This window comes from Tauraco erythrolophus, chromosome 7 (assembly GCF_009769465.1).
Source record: "Tauraco erythrolophus isolate bTauEry1 chromosome 7, bTauEry1.pri, whole genome shotgun sequence".
Lineage (NCBI taxonomy): Eukaryota > Metazoa > Chordata > Aves > Musophagiformes > Musophagidae > Tauraco > Tauraco erythrolophus.
In genome coordinates this window covers 46,549,579-46,574,834 of record NC_141471.1, presented here as the reverse complement: position 1 = coordinate 46,574,834, position 25,256 = coordinate 46,549,579, and the positions used below count along the sequence as shown (strand labels likewise).

At 44.9% G+C, this 25,256-nt stretch overlaps 1 protein-coding gene across 1 annotated transcript in view; it reads left to right on the top strand.

The window, feature by feature from the left end:
- The first annotated feature begins 4,591 nt into the window (after positions 1 to 4,591).
- Positions 4,592 to 25,256, top strand: part of TRIM71 (tripartite motif containing 71) — a 63,409-nt gene continuing 42,744 nt past the window's right edge. Inside the window, exon 1 of the mRNA XM_086614869.1 lies at positions 4,592 to 5,485. Within this exon, the coding sequence (XP_086470995.1) occupies positions 4,592 to 5,485 (894 nt within the window). The remainder of the gene's footprint in view (positions 5,486 to 25,256) is intronic.

Genomic DNA, 25,256 nt, shown 5'->3' with positions numbered 1-25,256 from the left:
ATTTCAATACAGTTTAGATGATGGGCTTGCTTTTAGTACAAACTACACTGTTTCAAATTCAGACCAGCAACAGCGTATGAATGGAGGACAAAAGAAAGATGAGAGAAACAAGTGTGAAAAATACTGGAGAGAAGGGAATAAATGGGAGAAACCTCAGCAGAGCGACACAAAGGGGAGCAAGCAGAATGCAGAGAAATGCCTCAGACGCTCACGTAAGCAGTGAGATTTCATTTATTTGGCACAGAGGGACAATAGCCCCGCGAACCAGGATAGCTATTGTTCTTTTGTTTTTAAGAAACAAAAAGGGTAAACGCGAAGCACTAGCTTCCCAGGGAAAAATCACACAAATAAGTTCTCATCCTGCTGTCTACTGAGGAACCAGAAGCCTCTCGTACTTCACCTATCGCCCTCGCACTTTTATTCACCCACGTGTTTGTCGGCTTAGAAAACAACTGAAATATATTGAGGCTTCGGTCTATCTGAAGAGAGATGAGGGTTTTTTTATAGCAGAACAAGTTAATTGAATTGACAACCATCGAGTAAATGCACTAAGCAGAAAAATGCACGGTACTATCTGCTGTGTAGTTGAGGACACAAGTGCTCCAGCAGCTGACGTTTCAGAGTGTAATATTGGCGTATTCCCTTTAGCTTTATTTCAGCATTTTTTATAAACAAAGACAGAAAGCCATCTAAAATCAGAGGAAGCCTCAAAATGTTGCATTCCCTCGGTGGTGGTGGAGGGAGAAGAAAAGAAGGACATTGACTTACAAAGACAGAGGTGCTCAAATATGGGGATAACAGCTGGGGAATAAGGACCCACTGTTCAGGGACAGTGAATTGCTTACAGCCTTTTACAAGCTCAGCGTGGGTATAAGCTGTAAACGAGGTTCAAGAGCTTTGGCACAAATACTGTAGATCCTGTCAGCGAAAAGGACTTCCTGCAGCATATAGGTAGCCTCGTGAACCCGTTAGAGCCATTCGAAGCATGGATGCGCAGGATTTCCCTCTTCAGTCAGCTAGCTGGAGAGCAAACAGCTGTCACTGAAGAAGGCAGGGGTGTCAGATATGCCTGCAGACACGCATCTGGGAATTTCTGCCCAATTAAAATATTTCCGAACGCAAAAGATGACGGTTTCTACTGAGTGGAAAGCGTTATCTGGGAATCCCAAACAGATCAACTGCACATTTGTTGTTCGGCGAGCTACTGTTCTTCACAACTAACTGGCTTCATCTGGAAAAGGACAAGCTCCACAGCACCATAACCCTCTGCGGCAACCACAGGACAAACAAACAGAGCTGAGGCAAAGCTCGATGATTTTTTTTAACCTCTGCTAGTCAAAGCTGTGGTGGGTTTCACCTGCGAGCGCAAACGTGAACATACGGATATGTAATATAAAGAACACAGCCCTCGAGCCAAATCCTTTAGCGATACATAAATCAAGTTCCCAGCTGAATATACTACTGAGGGCCATAATAAATATTCATGCTTGTTTACAACTTAATGTGCGTTAGTTGCCCCACGGACTTCATCAGCGATTCCCAGTGCTTGGTCTCACATAAGGACAATAGCGCTCTTGAGTTTCTCAGTTCTCTGAAGGGCTTTTGGTAGGAGATTCTTCCAGGCATGGCTGATCGCTGGGTCTAGTCCCTGTCAGCAAAAGACATTTTTATTTTTATAAACGAGACAATTTAGGTTAGTGTTATTTGTGTCTCTAAGGCCCAAAATGTGTTAGTTATTTGTATGTCTAAGGCCTAAACAGAGGACAAACTTTGTTCAGTATTTAATAGCCAGTTTTCATTTTCTGTGTTTTGGGGTTTTTTTTTTAGTTTATTATCATTACTTAACACTAATTTGTTTTGAGTCTATTTTGTTTATTTGCAGGTGCTTTCATTCACAATTCTGTATATATCCTTCCTAATTTTTATTCCTTTTCTTCTTCTTTTCGCCTTTCTGATTCCTAAGCCAGTTTCACGTTTTAAAACTTGTCAGCATTTCCAGTTTCCTTGTTAAGGGTACAATGCCATGTGTCCTCCTCCGCTAGCACAAGCCCCACTAAAACAAGAGGGTGGCCACTCGGTCGTGCTGCAGCTAAAACTTTCCTGTTAGTAGTTGCTGGCCGGGAGGCGTTTCGTTCAAACAAAATAATTGTTGCGTTTTAATTTCAGTTTGGTTTCGCAGCAGTGCAAAACGGCACCGCCGCTGATTTTTGCTAACTTCATCGCGTCAGTTTCAAGGAGAGGAAACGTCTGCCCCTGGCTAGGAGCAAACCCCGGGCTCGCCCTCACGGGCACGGCGGACCCGGCAGCGACCGCAACGGCGCGGCGAGGAGCCGGAGCTCACCCCTCGGCTGGGCGTAAGAAAACAATTAATCGAGCGACTTAATGTTTAAAGCCGCATTGACGCCCCGATGCTTTCACAGAACGGCCCCGAAGCCCCGCTCGCATCTCAAACCGAAAAGGGGGGCGGGGGGAGGGCTGGCAGTCGCCTGAGCCGCTGCCGAAGCGCGTGAAACCAAAGCAGGGGGTGGGGGGCGTCCCTGATGCCGAAAACAGCGATATTAAAAAATCGCGGGGGGGAGGGAGGGGGCGGCGGAGCTGGACGCGGGCGGATGGGGCAGGTCGGGCGGGCGGAGGGCGAATGTTTCCTGCCCGCCGCCGCCGCCCCCCGGCCGCCCCCCGCAGCCGGGCGGAAGTCAGCCCGCGCCGTCGGAGCTTAAAAGGCTCCCGCACGCCGCGCCGCCCCAGTGCCGGCGGCCGCAGCGGGGCCGGAGCCAGTGCCGCCGCCAGCCCTGCGGGCCACGCCGAGGCGGGCCATGCGCTGCCCCGCGCCCTGAGCTCTGCCCGCCACCCGCCCCGAGGGCTGGGCCCCTCCGCACCCCGCCAGGCAGCGGGAAGGCGCCCGGCGCGATGGCTCTCCGCGGATCCCACGCCGCCCGGGACGGTGCTGCCGCATCAGTGAGTAATTCCTGCTAATTCACCCCCCGGGGCCGGTGGGCTCCCGCTCGGCAGATCGCGGGGGAGGCGGGCGTTTTGGGTTTTTTCTGTTGTTGTTTTTTTTTTTTCCCCTCCTCCCTCCTCCTCTTCGGGTTTTATATTATTTTTGTTTTCTCAATAAAACACCACGCGAAGAGGCGAGATGACAAAGGAAATGTGATCCTAGGCGCTGCAGGGGCTCAGAGCGAGCGAGAACCGGAGAGGAGGAGGAGGAGGAGGGGGCGAGCGTAACGCTCTCGGATAGCATTGCACAGCGGCTCCAATTTGTGCGAGCGAATATAATACACCCCCCATGAATAATTCAGGGCGGCCGGCGGGGACCTGCCGCTGCTCCTCTGCCCGGCCGCGGCCGCCGCAGCGTGTGCGAGCCGCCCCGAGTCCGCGGCGCTGACCGGCCCGCCGCCGGCCGGGAGAGCCCACCCGAGCCACCGGGCACCGCGTGTGGCGGGGCCGCTGCGGGCTCGGCGCTGCCCTCCGCGGGGAGCCCCGCTTAAAGGAAGGCGTCCGGTGGGAGCCGGGGGAACTCTTGGAGGCGAGAAGGGATTGCTCTTCTTAGCCGTCCCTAGAGCCCTTTTTTCTTCGCTTTCCATCTCCTCCTCCTCCTCTGTGTCCCGCCAGCGTGAGTCTCTGTCGGTGGGGTGGGTACCAACGCCGCCCTCCATCCATCCCCACCCCCCAGTCATGCGGTGGTGGAGCAGGCGTCGGCGGGGGAGGACTGGAGCCGGAGAAGTCTGCCTGGCCACTGTGTTTCAGTGCCTCTCTCTCTCCTAGAGCTGCTCTGGATTGCAAAAGTGGAGGGGGGAACTGAAACGAAATTTCCCCTTCCCCCCCGACAAGCACAGGTTTAAAGGAAAAGAGGAAAAAACCCAACGCCCCAAGAAGAAAGAGCGAAACTTGAGTTAAACCCCTGCTGCCCCCCACCCGCGTCCTCCCCGCCCGGCCAAGAGGGACTTGCACTGCCGCCCCGGCGCCCCGACCCCATCCTGCGGCCGTGGGAACCGGAGCCGAGCCCCGGCGGACAGAGGTCCGGTCCCCGCTGGATGCGGTGGGGATCGGGCGATAGGCGCCCATGCACTTTCTGTTGAGGAAGACGAGTAACCAAACCACGTTGTCAAACTGCTGACCCGAGGGGGAAATGAGAAGACTGTGTGAGGTATTGACCGATCTGGGAATCGATACAATTTGTCTAATGCAACGGGGGATCGGGGTTAAGTACATGTGAGGGAAGAGAGGATCCATTTGCTGAGAGAGAACGGGACGGCTACACCTTGATACCAAAAATACCGGCGCTCCCCCCCGCAGCAGTAAGCCCGGCAGCGGCAGCAGCGAGGTACGAGGCGAGGATCCAGCTCCCTGCAGACCGCCGGATCGATGACACCGTATTTGCAAAACCGGCCAATCGATCCTGCTTGGCAAAACGACTGATCGATGCCAGCTTGCTCGTAAGCCGCTTGCAGAACTACCTTCTCCCCACGCCGCTCCAGCCGCCCCCTGCCTCCTGTGTTTCCCTCCGCTTTCATTTTTTCTTTTTTTTTTTTTCCGTGAGGGAGGGGAAGATCCATTTTTACCCCCCATCGGGGAGTCGGGCCCATCGCAAATGGCTTCGTTTCCCGAGTCCGACTTCCAGATCTGCCCGCTGTGCAAGGAGATGTGCGGCTCGCCGGCTCCCCTCTCCTCCAACTCCTCCACCTCCTCGTCCTCCTCGCAGACCTCCAGCTCCTCCGGGGGCGGCGGCGGCGGCTCCTCCTGCGGGGGCCCGCCGCGGCGGCTCCACGTCCTGCCCTGCCTGCACGCCTTCTGCCGCCAGTGCCTGGAGGCGCAGCGGCACCCCGGCGCGGGGGACGCGCTCAAGCTGCGCTGCCCCATCTGCGACCAGAAGGTGGTGATCTCGGAGCCCTCGGGCATGGACGCGCTGCCCTCCTCCAACTTCCTCCTCAGCAACCTGCTGGACGTCGTCGTCGTGGCGGCCGCCGCCGACGAGCAGAAGAACGGCCGCGCCGCCGGGGCCGGCCCCGTTGCAGGCTCCGGCGCGGGAGGAGGGGGCGGCGGCGGCAACAACCGCCACCACGGCCGCCCGCCGCCGCCGCACCGCGCCGCCGGCTCCTCGCCCGCTGCCGCCGCCGCCTCGGCCGCGCCCTCCTCGACGTCGTCCTCCTCGGGCGGCGGTGGCGGCTCGGCGGCGCTCCTGCTGCGGCGGCCCCACAGCCGGCAGGGCGAGCCCCGCTGCAGCTCCTGCGACGAGGGCAACGCCGCCAGCTCCCGCTGCCTCGACTGCCAGGAGCACCTGTGCGACAACTGCGTGCGGGCGCACCAGCGCGTCCGCCTCACCAAGGACCATTTCATCGAGCGCTTCGCCGCCGCCCCCGGCCCCGCCGCGGCCGCCGGCCCCGCCGCGCCGCTCGCCCTCAGCCCGCCCTACCCCGCCTCGCCCTACAACATCCTCTCCGTCTTCCCCGACCGGGCCAGCTACTGCCAGCACCACGACGACGAGGTGAGCGAGTGCGCGGCGACGGAGGGAGGGAGGGAGGATGGGAGGGGGCGGCCGCGCTCCCGCCCCTCGCCGGCGCCAGAGGGCCCCCGCCCGCCTCGCACTCTCGCGGCGGCGGGGACCGGCCGCGGCGCTTCCTCCGCTCGCGGCGGGGCTCGCGGGCCGGGGGCGGTCTCGGTGGGGGGTGGGGGGGGCAGGGCCGCCGCGCGGTCGGTGCGGGGTGGGGGGCGAGAGCCGTTAACGGGCCGGGGGAGCGCGCGCGGCGAGGCGGCGGCGGCGTCCCCGGGCACCCCCCGCTTTCCTCCGGGCGCCGCCGCCCGGGAGGAGGAGGAGGTGAGCCGGGGGACGCCCGCTGCGACGTGCGGGAGCCGTTGTCCCGGGAGGCGGCCGTGGGAGCCGCGGGCCGCCCGTGCGCGGCGGGAAGCCGGTGCGGCGGGGGCGTCGGGCTGCTGCGGCGCCGCCGCCGCCTTTCTGAGGGAGCTCGTGGGGCGCGTGGCGAGACCGCGGAGATAGAAGCGAGGGGAAAAAAGTCTGGAGACGACCCCCAAGCCCCTCGTCTTTCTAAGGCAAATCTAATTTACTTCGTGGAATCTGCGTTGTACCGTGCGCGGCACGTAACCCATGGAAGAAAGAAAACGAAGAAACGGGGAAGATAACTGTAACGAGGATTTAAACGATTTTTTTTTTTAATGTATTGAACGTAGTCAGAAAGTGAGCAAAGATGTTAAGAGCAGGAGATGTAGCTGGTATGGACAAGCGTGAATTATTTTAGCTGCCTCTGTGGTGCAAACGAGAACTTTACTGATATAAAAATGGGAACTTGCTTTACGTGGTCTCAATTTAAAATGCTTTGCTCACAAGTTTTGCTTCTGATGATCCCGATATCGTTTCACATATCTAAAAGAGGCTGCGGCTTCTTCAAAATGTGGTGAAAGCGTTTGAAGTTTCATTGGGACATAGTTCTTTTGCTCTGGTAGTTTGAAACTTGATTTTCATCTGAAATTGGAAAATGGCGGTCTGTTGTCCCCCCATCTGCTCTGGGGGTCAACGCCGGGGATTTTGCTGGAATTTTCCAGTAACTTCAGTGCTGAAGGTAGTTTCCTCCCAGTATGAAATCGGACAGCACAACAAACTGCTTCAGGGGAAGGACCTTCCTGAGTGCAGGGTAGTGCAAGAGTTTTCCGTGGGATGCTTGCTTAACTGGTACATGAAAGTGTTTAGCCTGGTGAAATGCGGTGATGCCTTTGTCTTCAGTTTGCAAGGACGCTTTTCCTGTCTCCTCTAATGCTGCTGAGCCTCTGAAATAATTTTCTCAAAAGCTCTGGAAGAGCTTTTCTTTTTTCTTAAAGTTGCTGGTGTCAGTAGACTGGAAGTGCGAAATTGGCGGAAAATGAAAAACCTTAAATGACATTTGAGGGGGTGGGGTGTGCTTGAGGGGCAAGGAAGTTTAAAAACAAACAACAAAACCAAACCCTAAAAACTCCAAAACAGCAACCTTATGGCAACTGGGCTGCTTACAGCTTTTTGTGGTATCTAAGTATCTTCCTGCTAGTGGGCTTCCCAAAGTGTATATGTAATACTGAACGCCAGAATGAAATGAAGCATAGAGTTCTTAATATGCTAAAAAAAGCTGTGTTTCTGCATTCATTTTGGAGTGTAACTTTGGACTTGTGGTATGGGCTAAAAAGCTTCTAGTTCTTATGTTGTCAGTATGACAAAACTTCTTGTTAAAGTGTGTAAAATGAAACAATGGAGGGCTGTTGCTACAGGATAGCATATCCAGTGTCTAGAGCAGATGTATTCTCTGCCACTTGGTATAGAGTAGCTGGGACAAGAGCTCCAAGGTATTTTATAGACTTAAAAGCTTAAATTGCAAGGGGAAAAAAAAAAGATAGCCTTGCTTAAACTGTAACAAGCTTTTTAGAAGTTACTTCTAGAAAAGCTGTAATTTATTTTACATAACTAATTTTATTTTCAACAGTGTGCTTTGAAAAGAGTACCTGTCTCTTAAGATTGGTTTTGGGTGTCCTTGTGTCCTGTAGACCTAGAAATTGTTTTAAAACAAGTGAGCATTTTCAAACCTTCAGCCCCTGTTGAGAAGGGCTTTTATTCTGCAAATTAATGATCTACTACTGTTCTTGATTAGTGAGTTTTGGTGGTTCCTTAATGTGGGTGTGCCTGAGCAGTATTTGCAAGTATTTATTATTCACTCAAGGGGAAACGTTTGGGAGAGACTATGACTGTTGGTAACAGTTTATACTGTCAATCTTTCTCACTTTTGCTAAAAATGTGGGTGAGGTCTACAACTTTTTTTTTGAGAAGAGGTGGCTGCAAAACTGTGAGGGTTATTGCTTGTTTAATTCTAAGAAGGCTATTTACAGCCTCATAAAAGGAACGATAATAGAAAGGCAGCCTTCCAAGAGAGTACTTAAGTGGTGCACTAAGTACTATGCTTGGCTGTCTAATAGTGTAAAAACAAACCTAAAATGCAAGGCTGGAATAGTAGCTTGAAATCGTAATATTAGTAGTTATAAACTCTGATTCTGCAGGATATTCCCTCAGACTAATGTCACACAGGTGAGTTTGAGCATGGGCAGATCTCATCTGTAAGCTGCTAGAACAGTGATTCTTTCAGATGCGGAGTTCTCCTTCCCTGGGATGTAACCGCCTCACCCTGTTTGAGATCAGTTATAAGGAGTTTGACTCTGACTGTCCCTGAGGCTTTTCTGGGTGAGCAGCTGGCTCCCTTATTTTCTACCTCCTCATCTAGAACGTGATACTCCTGTCCTTCTAACATTGCTACTTCACTTGTTACCTTTGGTTCTGTTCCTCTCTGGTCTTTCCATCCCTCCTCTTGGGAAGCACTGTCCATTCCCCGTAACTTTCCCTCCTCCTACCCCTGTTTTGAGAATCTTTCAGGTGCGGAGAGGAATCGCGCAGTGGGTGGTTGCTTACTGGGTGTTCCAGGTCTCAAACCAAGACTGCAGATACATGTTTGCAAGAAGAGGTCAATGTAGTTGCTTGTCCTTTTGGTACAGAGAAACGTGGATTTCAACTCTTTACTGGGATGTCTGGAGCAGTCGGTTCTGTTTTTGGTTGAGCTGTTGACTGGTACAACAACAGTAACCTGATGGGTGCTATGAGTACATGCAGTTACTAACAACAGAGAATACTGCCTGTTACTGTGGTGGCAAACATTAAATAAAGTGAGACTCTGGGTGCTGCTTTCAGGGTGGCTAGTGCCTGCAAATAGTACAACGGTGCATGAAAGGAAAGTAAGTAAACTGTTCCTGGGGGGAAAAAAAAAGGCAGAAGGCAAGCTTTGTCATAGAGCTGCTGTTGAAACCCAGTCTGGTTGCTTACCACTTGGAACCTCTCTGTCTGAGGTAAAACACTCTCAGGGTATCAAGGGAAATGCTTAATATCAATCAGATGCTTCAAAGCATTCTACAAATGTAGCAATGTTTGTGTTGCAACCCTGAAAATCTTTTGTGTGACCATGTTTGTGCAGATAGAATTATCAATGTTACAGTAGTAACTAGATGTTACTGTCATAAAAGCTGCTAGAACAGGAGTTTAAACTTGAAAAAGCTTTTACCTTAGTCTTACCCATAATTAAATCAAATATACTGTCATGTCAAAGTATGCTTGTCTCATCTCTCAGACTGAAAGAGCACCTCTATTTTTTTCCACAGAATTTTCAATAATGGACTCCAAACTAAACCAGACGCTTAGAAAATATTTCTAACAGCTGTAGGATACTTGGTTCATATAGATAAACTACCTGGATTCAAATGACTTTGCTGTTGCAGAAAGTGGAAAAGGCTACAAGTCTCAAGTTAAATGATGCGGAGATTCCTTTATGCCAGCTCTCAGCTGCTCCATGCTTTTTAGTATCGCTTGGTGATAACAGTGGCGGATCGTCAAAACACTTCAATAGCAGGCTTCTAACACTTTCTAGGGAAAGTGCAGAGTTGCCAAGTTCAGTGAATTTAATGGTCTGTGACCCCTTAGTTCTCATATTGCTCTACAGATTCCATTTTAGAAGTGGTTCAGGTGACAAGGCAAAACCCTGTAGCACCATGGCTCCCCTCCACTGCAAGAAAGGGTTTTAAAATTCTTTCTCCACTTGCCCTTAGCCACACTGTTCCTTCCTTTTGCTTGCATCAGTTCTGGCTTTGGTCAGATTCTTCATTGATCAGATTAATTCACAAACTCAGAAGTATCTTGCCAGATCAGTGAGTTGAAATGACTCATGGGAATATTGTGCACGTGGACAAGACTGGCTAGAATTAGATTGCTATATTGAATTCTGGAGTTGCATATATTGCTGAGTTTATTGGGTTTTTAGAGTACCAAAAAATTCTACATCTTCTTATTGTCTTACAGACTGTAAAAGATGCAGCTTTCAAAGGCGCATGTGTGTACAGGAGAAGACGTTCAAACATATAACTGTCAGCTGAACTGAAAGCTACTCACCTGCTACCTTGGCTAAATTTGCAGGTTGAATTTATGCCTAAACTACTAACATCTCATGGCTACTCAGAGAAAGAGATCTCACTTCTCCTCTGTTCTCACCAGGCTGGGTTGTGTGCACTGAGGAGATGCTTCTGTGAGCCAAATTTACCTTGCTTAACACGATGGAAAACTTTTGTCCCTTCCTCCTTCTTCTAGCATTGGTATAAGTTTATTTGGTTTATTTAATTTTTTAGGAGTGCATCCTGGAGGCACTGGTCTTAATAGGTGATGCTTATTGTGTTGCAGCTGTTGTGGCTGCTATAGCTTCAGCTTTATATGAGAATGTGCACATGAGCTAGAGAAATACATACTTTCAGTATATGTAAGAAACTGCATATACTAGTTTATCCTGATGCACACTTCATTTATTGTACTTACTGTATCTTTTCTCTTTTGATATCAAATGCACATGCAAGTGCCCAATCTGAAGATAATATGTTGGATTCAGGTACTGAAACTTGTGTTTTCCTTTTTAATTTTTTTCCTGGTGAAGAAGGCAAGGCAGTGAGTTATTTTGTTCATATGTGGTCTATATAATGTGGACTTAAAACCCTTCATCATTCCAAAGATGTTAATACTCTCTTATTTCACCTTTTTTTTTACTTACAAATGATGTTGTGATATCTGGTGCTAAACAGGTCGCCTCTTAGATTACTCTACTTTACTTTCAGCTGCCCCTTCCCCAGCATACCTTTAGCTCCTGACTCTTCCCTCTATGTAAAAGTATTTTATTTAACTGCTTCTCTTTTGTAAGAGAATGAAAACTTGGCTTGAAACAGCTTTAATACCATACTGTACAGAATCAAAACCTTCCCTCCTTTCTCCTGATTTGCTGTGACTGATGTTCAAATACTCTCAATGTTTTAGGGTAGATACAGCAAAGTTGAGTTTGTTTTGTTTTTTCTTTGGTAATAATCTGTTATCATTATACTATTGACCTAATTAAACATGATTTCAGGTAATTTCCAGTGAGTAAAGATTGGAAGAAACAGAAATGCCTTGTCCATGAAAGTTGCCTGAACACTATTTTTACTTTGAGAACATCTTTGAAAAACCCGACAGTATCAATAAAGTAGAAACTTGCAGGCTGTAGCACAGACCTGAGGTTATAATAACTTTCTTGAGCAAATAGGCCTGGAGATGTGCATGCAAGAAGGCATGAAACTAGTCTACTGAGGATTTAATTTTCTTTAACTTCAGTTTTGCTAAAACTGAGGTCTTGAAGTGTATCTCATAACTTGAAGAGAGGGTCTGACTGAATTTTGCTTCAATTTAGTGATGGAAGTCTGGCATCATGTGTAGGAGTTTCTCCTTTCAGCTAAATCTTCAGAGCATGCAAACATGCTTGCTAGACCATGCTTCCTCAGAGGAAAACTACCTAGTTCCTCTGTTTTAAGAAGGTATCATTCCTCTTTCAATAATGTCTTGACCCTGTTTCTTCCTAGTTCTCCTCCCATACTCCCTTCCTTCCTGCAAAGTTGTTGGTGTCTCTATCACAAAAAGAATCATGATGTGTTGAGAGCACAGATCTTAAGCTGTATGAACAATGCACCAAATGCAAGACTAATGTTACACAGATAAGATTTCACGGAAGGGGTTTATTGTCTTTAGCTGTAATCCACTTTCAATAGAGAAGTTACAAATATAATCTTGGATCATAATTATGTAGTACACAATTTTTAGTAATGCTTTTACCTGTCATTTGCAGTCTTAATTAGAAGTGTAGAAATGCTGGATGGGAATGGGACTACAGCTTGGCAATGCAAGTATTTGTTAATGTAATGAATAGATGCCCCGATCCTAAAATATATTAGGCATGTGTCCTTGTTTTAGCTGTTCTTGTCATGGGCTCTGCTGCAGCTCCTTCCACAGAAAGTTTCCTACTTTCCCTGGCTGTGCTTGTTGAGGGCTATGTGGGCAGAATGGGTTTGGTCCTCTTACCTAACAAATTATGCTTATGCATCCAAATCAATTTTGAAAGTTACAGGAATGGAACAAAAACATGTTAAAGAATCAGAATGATACTATCTGCTGTTTTCTAACTTGAGTTCAAAAACTTCTTTACAATGCAGTATCACTTTGGTGGACAATTTTATCTCTTCCTCTTTCCCCTTCCTCCTCCCATCTTAAAGAAAAATGTTATTTGGCTAACACAGGAGTAGTATTTCTTTCCTAAAGTTCTTCTGACTCGTAAGCTATTTCTCTTTCTTCTTTAACAGCCCTCAACAAAATAACAAAATTTTCTACTCTGGAGCCTGTAGCTAATAATCTTCTCATTTAGGAACTAAAAATGCTGGCCAGCTTTGAATGCTCTAGCTGTTTAGTATGAAAAGGAGTAAAACTCAGTACCCACAGATGAGGCTCACGAATATAGGTTCTGTGTTGTCCTGCTGTGCAGTCTCTTGGACATTTCCTAACAAGAATTAATTCATAGTTGCATGTTCAGCTGTAAGAAATAAGAGCTCCATTCCTGTTATTTCATTTGAGTACATAACATGCATTTCTAAAACCTCAGATGGTGAGCTTGCTGGATAGGATGGTGTCTAGTCAGCAGTTTTCCTATATGTAGGTGAAATATCTTTGAAGTGACTAAGACTTGAACTGTAAACTTCAGATGAAAAGCTTATTGTTTTATGATTCTGCATGCTTTGTGCTATGCCTCAGCACTGGTGCTGACTTGGAGGAAATGGCTTACCTTCCAGCAGTAGGTAGGCACCTTGAGTCAATCTTTAAACTTGTCTCACTAGTAATGGGTGAAAGTCACTTTTCAGAGTTGAATATTTAAAATTTTGGGGATGGTGAGGTATGTCTTCAATGCTATAGTGGAAATGGTCTTTACTGAACAAACGTGAAATATCTTAAATTTGTTTCTGAAATGAACAAACGAATCCAATCAAAGGCTGCTGTTCTCCTGTTGTTACCCCAGTAGTTATGTCTTACTTCTCTTTGTTACCATAGTATGATCTTCACTAAGATCACACAAGTAATCTCCCAGGCTCCTCTCAGTACCAGTACTTTCCAGGACTGTCAAAATAGTGACTGCCTGCCCTTGGATCTCAATGCTTTGGTGGAAAAAGGGTCCTTTAGTGAGCTAAAGGTAGTAGCTAAACTTGCGTTGCATCATTTTCCCTTTAATGTTGTTCTCCATGCATAACCAAAATATTTTAAAGGTATTTTGTCAAGTTTACTAAACGTTATCTTTTCTAGTTGTTTGCTTGTATGACATGCTCATCCCATGCATTTTGTGGTTAGCCAATGTTGTTATAAACTACCATCTACTGTAAATATTTCTTTTCCTTAGTAGAGGTATTGTAAATGTACAGAACTACCAAATGCTATGTTTGGCTGGATTGAAAGGCTGGCAGGGACCTGAGATTCAGAAATCAAACTACAACAGGATTCTCAGATGGTAGTGCTAGAGCTTGTTGCTGTGTCTTCCCCTTGTCTTGTATTGTCTTGGATTTTGTGGGTTCTGTTTGCATGTTTGGGTACTTGCTGTCCAGAGTGGCAGGCATATGCTAGAACGCTAATTTTATACAGCCTTTTGTTCAGCTGCTCCTGGTTAACAAAAGGCAAACTATTATTTAGGGGACAATGTCAGCTATCAAACCTCAAATCCTCCCCTTTTCCCTCCCCCTTCACTTCAGTGATTCTTAACTGTCTGACAGCAAGCATGGCACAAGTAGTTAAGTGTAGAATATAAAAATCCCTAGCCTTAAATCTTTGGTGCAAGCAAAGCTTGAAAGCTCTCTGTGTTATGGATGCCTCCAAGCTTTGTAATCCAACCTAGTGCTGCGTCAAGGGATTAGAGAATGCTGCTCTCCTGCGTGAGGGTTGGTAGCCTGGTCTGCGAATTGCCAGTGAGCTGGTGGGTACTGGCCCCGGTCACCTGGCACAATTACTATTCCTGATCTTCTGCAACATGCAATAACTCTATGTAAGGTGATTGAGGGTGTAAGTGATAAATATCAGGTCGCTTCTAGGGGCGTGTTGTTGCTGTGTCTGTCTGTGCTTTGGAAGTCAACTATATAGCTCTAAAATGTTTTAGTAAGTGCACGTGTATGTGAGGCAGAGTTACCTTGAGGAAAAACTCGTTAGAGGATGGAAAGAACCATCATGCCTCCATGCTGCCTTTTACCTTCAAAAGCAATGCTGGTGAAGGGTTAAATTCCCCCCCCTCCTCCCCCCCCCCCCCCCCCCCCGCAGCACACCCCGCCCCCACTGCTATATATGGTGTGCCCAAAGGCACTGGAGATTTAATACATTGAAGTTGGAGCGTGAAGGGGGTCTGCAGGCTGCTAGACAAAGTCACTCAAATTTCACGAATACTTGATCCATACAAGGATGTTACTTGAGAAAGGCATGACTTCTCTGTAAGAAGCTGGTTGCCAAATGAGCCGACTGAGCGTGTCCTAAACACAGTTTTTCTGGCTAGATGAGCAAACTGGAAAGCAGATTTTCTTTAATTGATGACTGATAAGTAAGCTAGCTAAAGTTGTTGTGAGAACTGTCTCCCTTCTGAGAACAATGGTTATTTGTAGGGGAAAATGAAAATTGCGATTCTCCCCCTGAAATGCTTGCAAGTTATAGAAACTATTGTGTGGATAACTAAATTGTCTATTGAATCGTATTGAATTGACTGAACAAATGGCAAATAACTTTGCCCCCTTCTAGTTACTGTAGATGCAGCTGCAATGTCACAGTCGGGTCTCAACACAATGTATTTGCTGTCAACTTCTGTTAAATCCTTTTAAGTAGATGTGCAGATATTTTGGGGGAGTGAGGGGAGATTGTTTATTTAAAAAAAAAACCCAACCTAAAAATTTCAGAACTGGAAATGTCAGGCAGTGGTTTGGAGTGGATTCTACCTTGAAAGAAATAACTTAAACTAACAACAAAATCTTAGGGAACTGGAGAGGATGAAATACGAAAGAATTACTGGAATACTGAGGTCCTAGTCTTCCCAGTGCAGTTCTTGTACTTAATACAATGGTAAAGGGAGGGAAGATATAATACTATTCTTGATTCCTTCCCTCTTGTACTTAATACAATTGTAAGTGATGAGGGGTGTGTATTCATGTCCTCCTCACAAATATCATGGAAGCATTGATAAGATTAGAATTAGGAATTGGATTAGGGTTATAAATGGTGGTGGCTAAGTGTCCCAAAAGGTAACAGCCTGCCCTTTCTTAGAGTGAAGGTGTTCAGAATGGAGAAAGCAGACATGTATTTTAGTTGACAGTACTGTTTTGTGGTAGCTGTTGCTTTCTTCTAGCATTACTTATTTTCTAAAAGGCTCTGAGCCTCTTACTAGAGGAGAGATGTAATGTATGACCCTTGAGTTTTCTGTTGCTGAAGCATGGCTCCCTTAATAGAGTTATGCTGTATGGTTGTTGGTGAGATGGTTAGTATGGAGGTTCATGGGCAGTCTGAGCAGGCTGGTGTGAGTGGAAGCAAGCCTGGAGGGTCTTGAGCTGATTTCCTCTGCTTAGCTGGCATGCTGCTGGAGGGCTGTCTACTCCAGACCTTGGGCCACTCTTGAGAGCTGCTCTTGCTAATGACAGACTGTGTACAAATGCATACACATCTGATACACTCAATAGGACAAGTTTTAGACAGTCATGACTTGTCAAAACAAACATGATTTTATCTTTGTTACTGCCTTTCTGGCAAAGGTGATGTTATCCAATCTTTGCATCCTGTCAAAAAGTAGTTCAGTAAGTACCTCTATCTGAATTGTTACTCTCTAAGCAGTAGCAGCTGTGTCAAGCCAGTGTTAAGTTCTTTGTACCAAAGACAAGTGGAAAAGGCTTTGATTGCATGTGATACTGCTAGTTACAATGAAAATTTCTTTATTGTTCAGGAAGATAGGCCTTCCACAGAACTATTAAAGAGATTAATTAAAATGAAAATTAACATAATGTATACATTCATTTCCCCTTGCATGAGCTTTTGGCATTGACTGGATATAGGTAAGGTCAGCATGTCCCTCTGAATATTGGAGTAGCTGGGTTCTCTGGCTGGCCACTTGAGCTTGTAGGGGTATACTATACACTTGGGCTTGGATTAGATCCAAAAGCTCTTTCACCTGGATGCTTCCTTGTCAGTTCTTTCATTACTTTTCCTATGCCTCTGAGTCAATGAAGTGAGTTCAAGTAGTATGTGCCTACTGACAGTATTTACTAGTGCTCCTATCCTGGTCTCTTGGCAGCAATGCCAAAAAAAACTTTCTACATCGAGAGCAGAAATGGGAGAACCTTAATTCAAAAGTTTGGGTTTAATATTGAGCTTACTTTTACAAACTGGAACAAAGAAATAACCATGAACTATTCTTTCAGTTAATGTCTTCTTTTTCATATCAGTCCTTAGATGCTGCACAGCAATTGAGTTCTCTTTATCTACAGAAAGCCACAAAAACCTTGTGTGGAGGCCTTACTCAGCTGGTTCATTTGGCAACCAGTTTCTTATAGATAAGTCATGCCTTTCTCAAGTAACATCCTTGTACATACAATGCAAGTTAGCGTTTTCATTCTGTTTATGAATTCTGTCACTTCTGAAACCTTTTCTTAGTGCCAGCCTACACCATTCAGCAGAGAACAGTGCTGCAAAGAAGCTCAAGCTGATGAAACCCCTTGATGATGTGGACTCCAGGTGGGGTCCAGGCACAGAAAGTTGCATTCGTTATAGGGGAGAGGGAAATGACATACTGCTTGATACGCAGGCAAAGCAAGGTGGCTTACACAAAACCCAGTTAGTTGCCTCACTAGCCTTGGCGCAGGTATCCCTTGTCATCTAAATCTGTGTTTCCTTTCTCCTTCCGCCCCCTTCAGACAATCTGTGTTCCGTATCTGATCCTTACTTTTTTTTTGATTAGCAAAAAGTAGCTGGGTGGACTGGCTCAAATCTGAGGAAGGAAGCCAATGCCAGGGTGGCTGATATCGTTGGACAATGGAGGCAGCAAAAGTGTGCAGCTGAAGATGCTGTAGGGAAGGAGAAAAAAAACTACTCATGTTCCCTTTCTCTTGTTCAAACCTGTTAATGTTAATCTCTTCTCCTTCCCCAGCTCTACTCTAAATCTAACAACCCAAGCTTTGAAAGGGAATTAAATAACTTGGTTGCTTTGAATGAATTTCTGGTTAAAGCCATGGTTCCACTGCTCATTATAAAGCATTGTTGTGTCTAAACATCTTGCTTTTAATTTAAGTCTTTTTTTTGCTAGTGTAAGTCACTGTTTAAACATGGGGTATGTGTTCATTCCTCTCAGCTGTTCAGTAATACACTTTTTCTGTTGCTATTCTTTTGTCTTCATTATATATTGTCAGTATACGTATATAAACATCGTTTTTGTATACTATTTATGAGGGTTTGGCTAGCATAGTGAGACTGACTTATTTTTTCCTAAATGAAAGATAAATCTTGACAGTTAATCAATCTAGGAATAATGTATTGAACCAGTATCCTGTCAGAACTGCTGTTTTGTCTTCACCAATGTTCAATATAGCCGTTTCAGAAAAAATATAGAAGGCTGTATAGTATGTAGTTCTAGAGTAACTGGTCTACAAGGTATCCTGCTTTTTTAATTCGTATTTAAAATTATCATGGGGAAGCCTTGACTATGTCCTGTCTTAGACTCTTTAACATCAGTTTTCTAAGATGAGCAACAGAAAAAAAGTCTCAACTGAAAATACCGTATAACGCATGGAATTTAATATCATCTTGGCTAGAGGAGAAGACAGTATTTTCATTAATGTTTTTATTGTTTGAAGTTAATATTCATTTTAATGCTGTCCAAGGAGAAAACATAGAAGCAAACACTTCTTATAAGCTAGGGGATAGATTGGAAAGAGAAGTGTTGCATGTTAAAACAAACACCAAAATAAAGTAGTGATACCTTCCAGCTGACATTACTATGTGCTATCCAAATATGCTTTCAGCAGGTGAGAGACTCACTGAAATGGTATCTGTCTTGGAAATCCTGTTCACTCTTCCAGGTATTCCTCATCATATGAGAACAGTGTTACGTTCTTGCAGAATTCAAGTGTGTTTGTGTGAGACTTACCTTGGGATGGAAATCTGACTAAGTACTCATGATATATTCTTCTTACAACTCCATTCTAGTTGTCTGTTCTTGGGGAACTGACAGAATTTGGTTTACTCCTTGCTTTGAGAACAATGATCTCATTCTATGTTGTGGGTTATGATTTTACTACAAGGCTTGCTGATATGAATTTCCCTAGGGTATGTGTAAAGAAATAATTGCTGCCTGTATTAGTAGATTTTCATTTTGGAAATAGAATGGCAATTTTCCATTTGGGTCATGTGGCAGAGATACTTTGACAGAGCTATGTAGCCCCTTGCCCTAAGGAGGAAAATAGGGGGAAATAATACAAAGTGATTTCTGCAGCTGTAAATCTAGTAACTTGTTTTGGATGCACATATTCTAATGAAGTAGCACATGTTTTTGAGCAGTGTGATGTGAAAAAGACATAAAATACTATACTTGTGATCTAAGAAAGGAAACTCCTCTTTGGAGACCCCTGTCTGACCCAGGCAAACTGCTGCCAGCAGTTCACTAGGAGCAAATGGCTGTTGTTGAAAGATACTCTCCTGAATCAGTGAGAGTCAGAATATCGTGGGGTGTGGGTTATTTTTCCCTATTTCATGTATCTGTTTTTTTCCAGGCAGGGGAGACATTCCTGCCAAATATGTATGCCATGGCTCTTTCTGCTACAGCTAGGTAGAAATCCTTTCAGAATGAAAGATCTTTATAAATCAAAGTTTAAACAAACAAAAAAGAAACAAAACCAGCCAAACAAATTCTCAAAACACCCAGCTCTCATGCAGTCAAAGAAGCCACTTCTTGGAGTAAGCTGACTTGTTTCATGTTTGATCCCATATGGAGTTACGTAGGGAAACCATTCCTTGAGTGCTTTTGTTAAATAAAGCTGTTGCCATGAATTAAGCAACACTGCCCTGGAATGTTTCTGATCATGGTCTTGCAGAGCTTGTGACCTTTGCACTGAACATGTGAACTGAAACTTCATCTTCCAGTGTTCAATAACCATGTTAGAAACTCAGAGTTGAGGCAGTCTTGGGATTTCCTTAGGCTAGCTTAAATGCCCAGTGAAATTTAAGTACTGATTTATACAGTTACTCTTCCTTTTTTGTAAATGTAAGTCAAATTGAAAAAGCTAGAACATTTAAGTGTTTTAAAGCTGAGAGTTCTTTGTCAAATTAAAAACCGGCATAGACAATCTCTTATGCTTTCATTTATCGGAGCCTACTAAACCACTAAAATATTGCCACCTTCTTTCTGGAAGCATCCAGTTACTATTAATCTGAATGTTTGTAGTAGTATACTACTACTGCTACTTAAAGGAATTGCTTTAACCAAGAACTGGAGGTAGTACCTGAAGAGGCTGTTCAGTTTAACTGGGCTGCAGTTGGAAGGGAGAGGAGCCATTTAAAAAAATCTGTGCCTCTTGCAATGTATCACTGTTTGATGCCACTGGATTTCCTACCCTACTAAAATGCTATATACATTTAGTATTTTTCTTGTTTACCAGATAGAAACACTGCCATCTCTTGGCTATTCATTGTCCTGACCTTTTTAAAAATACCTTTTCTGGTTGAGATGTTTTCTGATGCTGTGGTTCTGAATAATCAGGTGGTTATGTGGTGAAAGTCTTAGTATCACATGCTGCAGGCTTGAGAATTTGAATTGAAATCTTAGTCATTTACTAACCCTACCCTGGAACAAAGGGAAGAGGGGGTACTACTTGGTTCAGTGACTCTCAACTTTCTGTCCCACCTCTGTGTGTACCTTCTGTAGAGGTATACTAGGCTAAGATGGGCTTCCGTCCTTGCTAGCTTAGTTGACCAGACAATTTGGCAACAGTGCTGGCATCTGAAAATAGTGTCTGGCACAAGGGGATTCAGCCTTTATGCCCTAAAAAGGGACTGACATCTTAGTTTTGACTAAATTCAAATAAACAATGTTGATCAAATACTGAATTCTGCAGAGTTTGGGGACGAGGATGATTTTAGGTTCTGACCATGTTTTTGATGGCAGTTTTAGTGAATCTGGCTTGAAGAATTGTTTGAAATTTTGCAGCTTTGGTATTGCCAATTAAGCATTAATTCCAGAAGCCTTGCCAATTGAGATGGAAGTCGTGCTTCTACCCAAATGCCTTTTCTTGCTGCAAGCAACTTTGTCTTTTCTTATAGCCTTCCAGTGTTGTGATGGCCAAGTGTTTGTCTGGTTGCACTGTGAACCTTATTTGTGAGAATGTATAGAGAAGAGTGACTTCTTCAGCCTAGATAACCTGCCAAATATGAAACCAGCCTTAAGGAACACCCTTGATGCTGGGTCTTGCTCTAACAAGCCAATCCAACCAGGCGCTGGGAAGGCTTCCTGCTTAAAACCTTCCCAAGTGAGACAGGGGTCTGACTTGCCACTTCTCAGAGGGCTTTTCCCATTGAACAGCTCTGGTGCAAAGCAGTAACACCCATATCCCAGAGCGTGCGTAAGGGCTGTAATACCAGTTAGTGCAAATCTCCACCCCAAGCAGCAAGTTTTAGTGGAATGTAGAAACTTGAGGCAGAGACAAGGTGCTCGTAGAACATGAGAACCTTGTAAGGTTGAGTGGGATTGTCAGGATGCTAACAACATCCTGACTTGTATATTAGCAAATGGAATTAACTTCTTGGATTTGTAACTTAAGATGTCTGATGGGGATAGAGAATCTGGGTTTCCAGCATCTGTTCAGAAGTTGTGGCTCAAAACCCTTTCCCAAAGGTAGCCTTCCTACACCCCCTACTTCAGCCCTCCAAGTGTGTGGGGAGGAGGTCATGGTGGAGAAGTGGCTTTGCTCTGTTGTATCTCTATTGCTTGCACCTCTCAAAGATGAGGCAGGTGTAAATCCAATTTTGTGTTAATGAACTTTCAAGTCTAATTTCTGGGATAGTAGATTGGAGTCTCTTGTGGGAGCTGTTCAACTTTATAGAGTAAATCACCTGATTGATTTTTCCCAAGAGAGCAAGGATGAGCCTGGCTTCCTCCCCAGTAGGAGTGAGGAGGGGGTTTTTGGAGTACCAGTCTGTGCTCCAGTGACTCTTATTTCACATCATTAAATTCTTTATCTTGAGTGTTTTTTTTAAAAAAAGAGCTCTCAGACTTTTGTATTACTGCAGCATGAACTCAGAAATAAGATGAAGTTGCTTAAAGACATACTGTAGCCATAAAAGTAAGGTTTCACTGTGCAAATGATGTGCTTCCTTTGTGCAGATTTAATTTAAGAGTGAGGAAATAAAGGGTGAAAGATACAAATGTCCAGGTTTCAGCTGGGACAGAGTTAGCTTTTCCTTTTAGCAGCAAAAGAACTGTGTGTTTTGGATTAAGTGTGGGATTTATGAGAAGATAGTGCACTGATGCTTATAGTTGGTGCTGAGACTTCAAGGACTTTTCAGCTTCCCATGTTTTGCCGGTGTGCAGGAGCACAACAGGCTGAGGGGAGCATGGCTGGGACAAAGGACTCACGACTCCTAACTTATGATTTAAAGTTATATTTAGAATTGAGGGCCAAATTGGCCAATGGAATATTCTGTATAATGCAATGTCATGCCTGGTTTATAGATGAGGGTTGGCTGGGAAGTTAGAATTCTCTTGTCTGGGAGGACTCTCTCAGACTGAGTTCCATCTCTTGCTCTCTTTTTGGGTCTTTCTGTTGTCTGGGATTGCAGTTTTGAGCTTTGCCTCTTTCAGGATTACTTGCTGAGGCAGGGATTTGCAACTGGGTGGTGAACATTGTGCATCACTTCTTTGTATATATTATTGTTACATATATTCATTATTATTATCATTTATTCTTATAAATTGTTCTTATCTCAACCCATGACTCTCCTTCCCTTTTCCCCTTTAATTCTCTTCCCCATTCCCCAGGGGTGGGGGAGGGTGAGCAAGTGGCTGTGTGGCGTTTTGTTGCTGCCTGAGTTAAACCATGACAAAAAGCTTTACTAAGCCTTTTTTCACATCTTGATTTTTTTTTTTTTTTCTCTCTAAGCACCATTAGTTGTCTAGCTTTGTGAATTGTAAGGTTTAGGAGAGGTCTGAAATTTTGTTCTTGGATTTAAATGGCATGTAATATGACAGTCCCAGAGGTTCTGGAAATATTGTTTAGCAGAAAAAAAACCCCTGTGTTGTGTTTAGTTTTGATGGAATACAGATTAAAGGCATATTGTGCGGAGTGCAGACGCTGTGTCACTAATAAAGCTGCTATTTACTGCTTATTTTCCAGCATCCTTATTGATGTAGAGTCAGTCATACCAAATAAGCAGTAGTGACTGATTTTTAAAATGGAGACTTGCTGGAGGGAGGATGAATTGACAAAGAAAGTGCCTCTGAAAATTTCTGGAAAACAGTAATTTTCAGAGGTGTCTTTGTACTGGCAGATTCATTAGGCTAAAATACTAACTGAATAGTTCTGGCTAATTTGTGATAAAAGTGAACAGATGATGGAAACTTCAGAATTGCTTGCAGCTATTATGGTAGCTAAGTATTTTGAACTAAAGAAGAAAAACCTACTTTAAGATATTTTTTTTCGGTCTTTTTGACAAAGCTTAAGAGTTTTTAACATCTCAAAACATGTTTGACCTCCCCACCTTGAAGCCATTTTGACACTCTTCACCATTGCATTTCAACAGGAAAGAAAGATCCTTTTTATAGCCAAATGGCTTCCTCTTCTCTTCTCCCTCTTTTCCCTTCCATCCCCCACCTCAGAGTGCCTTTCTAGTGCTCAGGCTTCAGCTGCTGCCTGGATACTGGCTACATCTGTCTTATTTAGATGGTCCCAAGGAAAACCAGCACAGAATGTGACCGGAGGGCCAACAATAAGATATGTTTCTTTTCAAATTTGAAAGGAAGCCCTGCACTTGCTTCTGCCTGTTTCCCTGAACTTTTTTAAATCAATCATGGTTAGGGCTGGTAAATGCCTTCTCTTCCCTCCCTCCCTCCCTGAAATGGTCAAACTCCAAAACATTTGAAAAGTCTGAATTAAATATTGTGGTGTTCGCAGGACTGTTTCCCCTTGTACAACTTTCAGTTTAATGAAATAAACTCTTTTTATGGACTCTTGCTTTGAGACGGCCATTGGGAAAAGTTTCAAAGAGGATAGTGTTGCTCTGAGTGGAATTTGGAGGTTTGCAACTCCATAAAGTGCTTGCCTTGACAGCAGACTGGGCTTTTGTACTTGCATTAAAAGGGACAGCATTAAAAACTGATTTTGGGTCTGAGCAGTGCTTGATGTTTTGTGAGGATTGTGGTGTAAAAGATGGTGGCTGTCAAGGAAAAAGTGTTTATGTGGGGCAGATAGAGGACAATGTAGTTCCTATTTTGGGGGAATTTTCTGTGATTTTAAGTGCAGGATGAAGGCTGGGACCATGACAATCTATGCCAGGCGAAAATGGTGTTATAAACTTGTAGTGGTTCTAGTTTTTTTTAGAGGTTAGTCAGCTTGCAGGGGTAGGGGGGAAGCAGTGCGACTTGATCCCGTTTATAAAATTCAGCTATAGTTGAAATGAATTTGCCCTTCTGACAGTATCTTGTTACACACAAAATAGGAGGAGACTGTCTTAAAACACCAGCATGTTCTCATGCATTTACATCACAACTTGTGTGTGTCTGGCTGTTTCTGAAGTGCTAGCTTTTGGTTAGTAGTTCCTTTACCACCCCTCACCCTGGATAAATGTGTATTATAAGGAACGGCAGGGAACAAAGGAGAAACAAATAGCAGCAGAAGAAATAGCTCTTGTAAGAACTCATGTTATCCCTTGTTTTAATAATGGTTACTACTACTTTTATCTACTCAAAACTTATTAGCTGTTTCATTTTTTAATAGGCTTATAATGGCTTTAAATGGCTATAGATGTATAAGCTGTATTTTGTTGTTCACTGTGATCTTTTAAAGAGTCATGGGAATAAGGACAAAATAAGTATGTACGCTTAGGAGATGTAGCCTAAATAGTTTGCACGTTACTGGTTTGACAGAGGTGCTCAAGAACTTGGTCCTTTAAATTTTGTGGAAACATTGCTAGAGTGAGAGTCTGGGTTTCATTTCAGCGTTTCCTCTGCAGTAACAGTGCTTGAACTTTGGAATTCACTTTCCCAGCTTTTGTGTGGGGAAGCAGAGCAAAATGGATGTTTGTACTGAACTCAGTGTGTGCACTGAGCTTCAGATAACAATTATTTGGCTTTTTAACATCCTTGTTTGGCATGTTGAACCAGCCACACAGGGTTATCCTGTGTATTGGCACACAAAGTGCAGAAAGTAACCTGGTCAGCTCACAGGAGCTTTAGCTTTCATTGACCATGTGTTGCAGAAAACTGGCTGTGAATCTGTGCAGAGATGCATAACCTAACCCATCTCTGAGGCTTCTTTGGCTTGGGTTGGGGAACAAAAATTCTGATGCTTGTGTCTAGGGTGTGCAATAAGGACAGGCTCTGCCTCAAGACAGTTTCTCTCACTATGTGTTGCAGAATTTGTTGTAGAATGGCTAGCTTACACCAAAATCTATACTGCCCTCCCTGAGACAAGCCCAACAGACAGACAGGACACACGCACAATGCGGAGGATCGCCCATCCTCTTTCTGCCTGGCTGAGCACAGTGACTTAAGGGATAGGGGGCAATGGTGACAAGTTCCTGTCCAACACAGTGGGCATGTCTGCTTTGTGACTACCCCACCTTCCCAGTGCCCTTGGAAAATAGGTGTGGGGCTCTGCAAGTGGGGCTGTCAATAACGAGGGCAGTGGTTCATCTAGCTTGGAGGTGTTGCTGAGGTTCAGTTAGCCTATGCCCTGTGTTAAAACTGGGCAAACTTTTCCATAAAGAAAGATGGGTCATTGTCATAGGAGACTCCTTTCTGAAGAGAACAGAAGGCCCAATATGCAGAGCAAACCCACTTCTTAAGGAAGTTTGCTGCCTACCTGGGGCCTGGGTTAAAGATTTGAAGATAATTTCCTACCCTGGTATGGCCCTCAGATTATTATCCATTATTGATTTTTTCAGATGTGCAGCAATGATGTTGCAACAAGAAGTCCAAGGGCAATCAAGAGAGACTTCAGGGCCTTGGAATGAATGGCTAACGGTTCTGGAGCACAAGTTGTGTTCTCTATCCTTCCAGTTGCAGGGAACAATGAGGGAAGAAACTGGAAGAGCCAGCAGATCAATACCTGGCTCTGAGCCTGGTGTCACTGGCAGA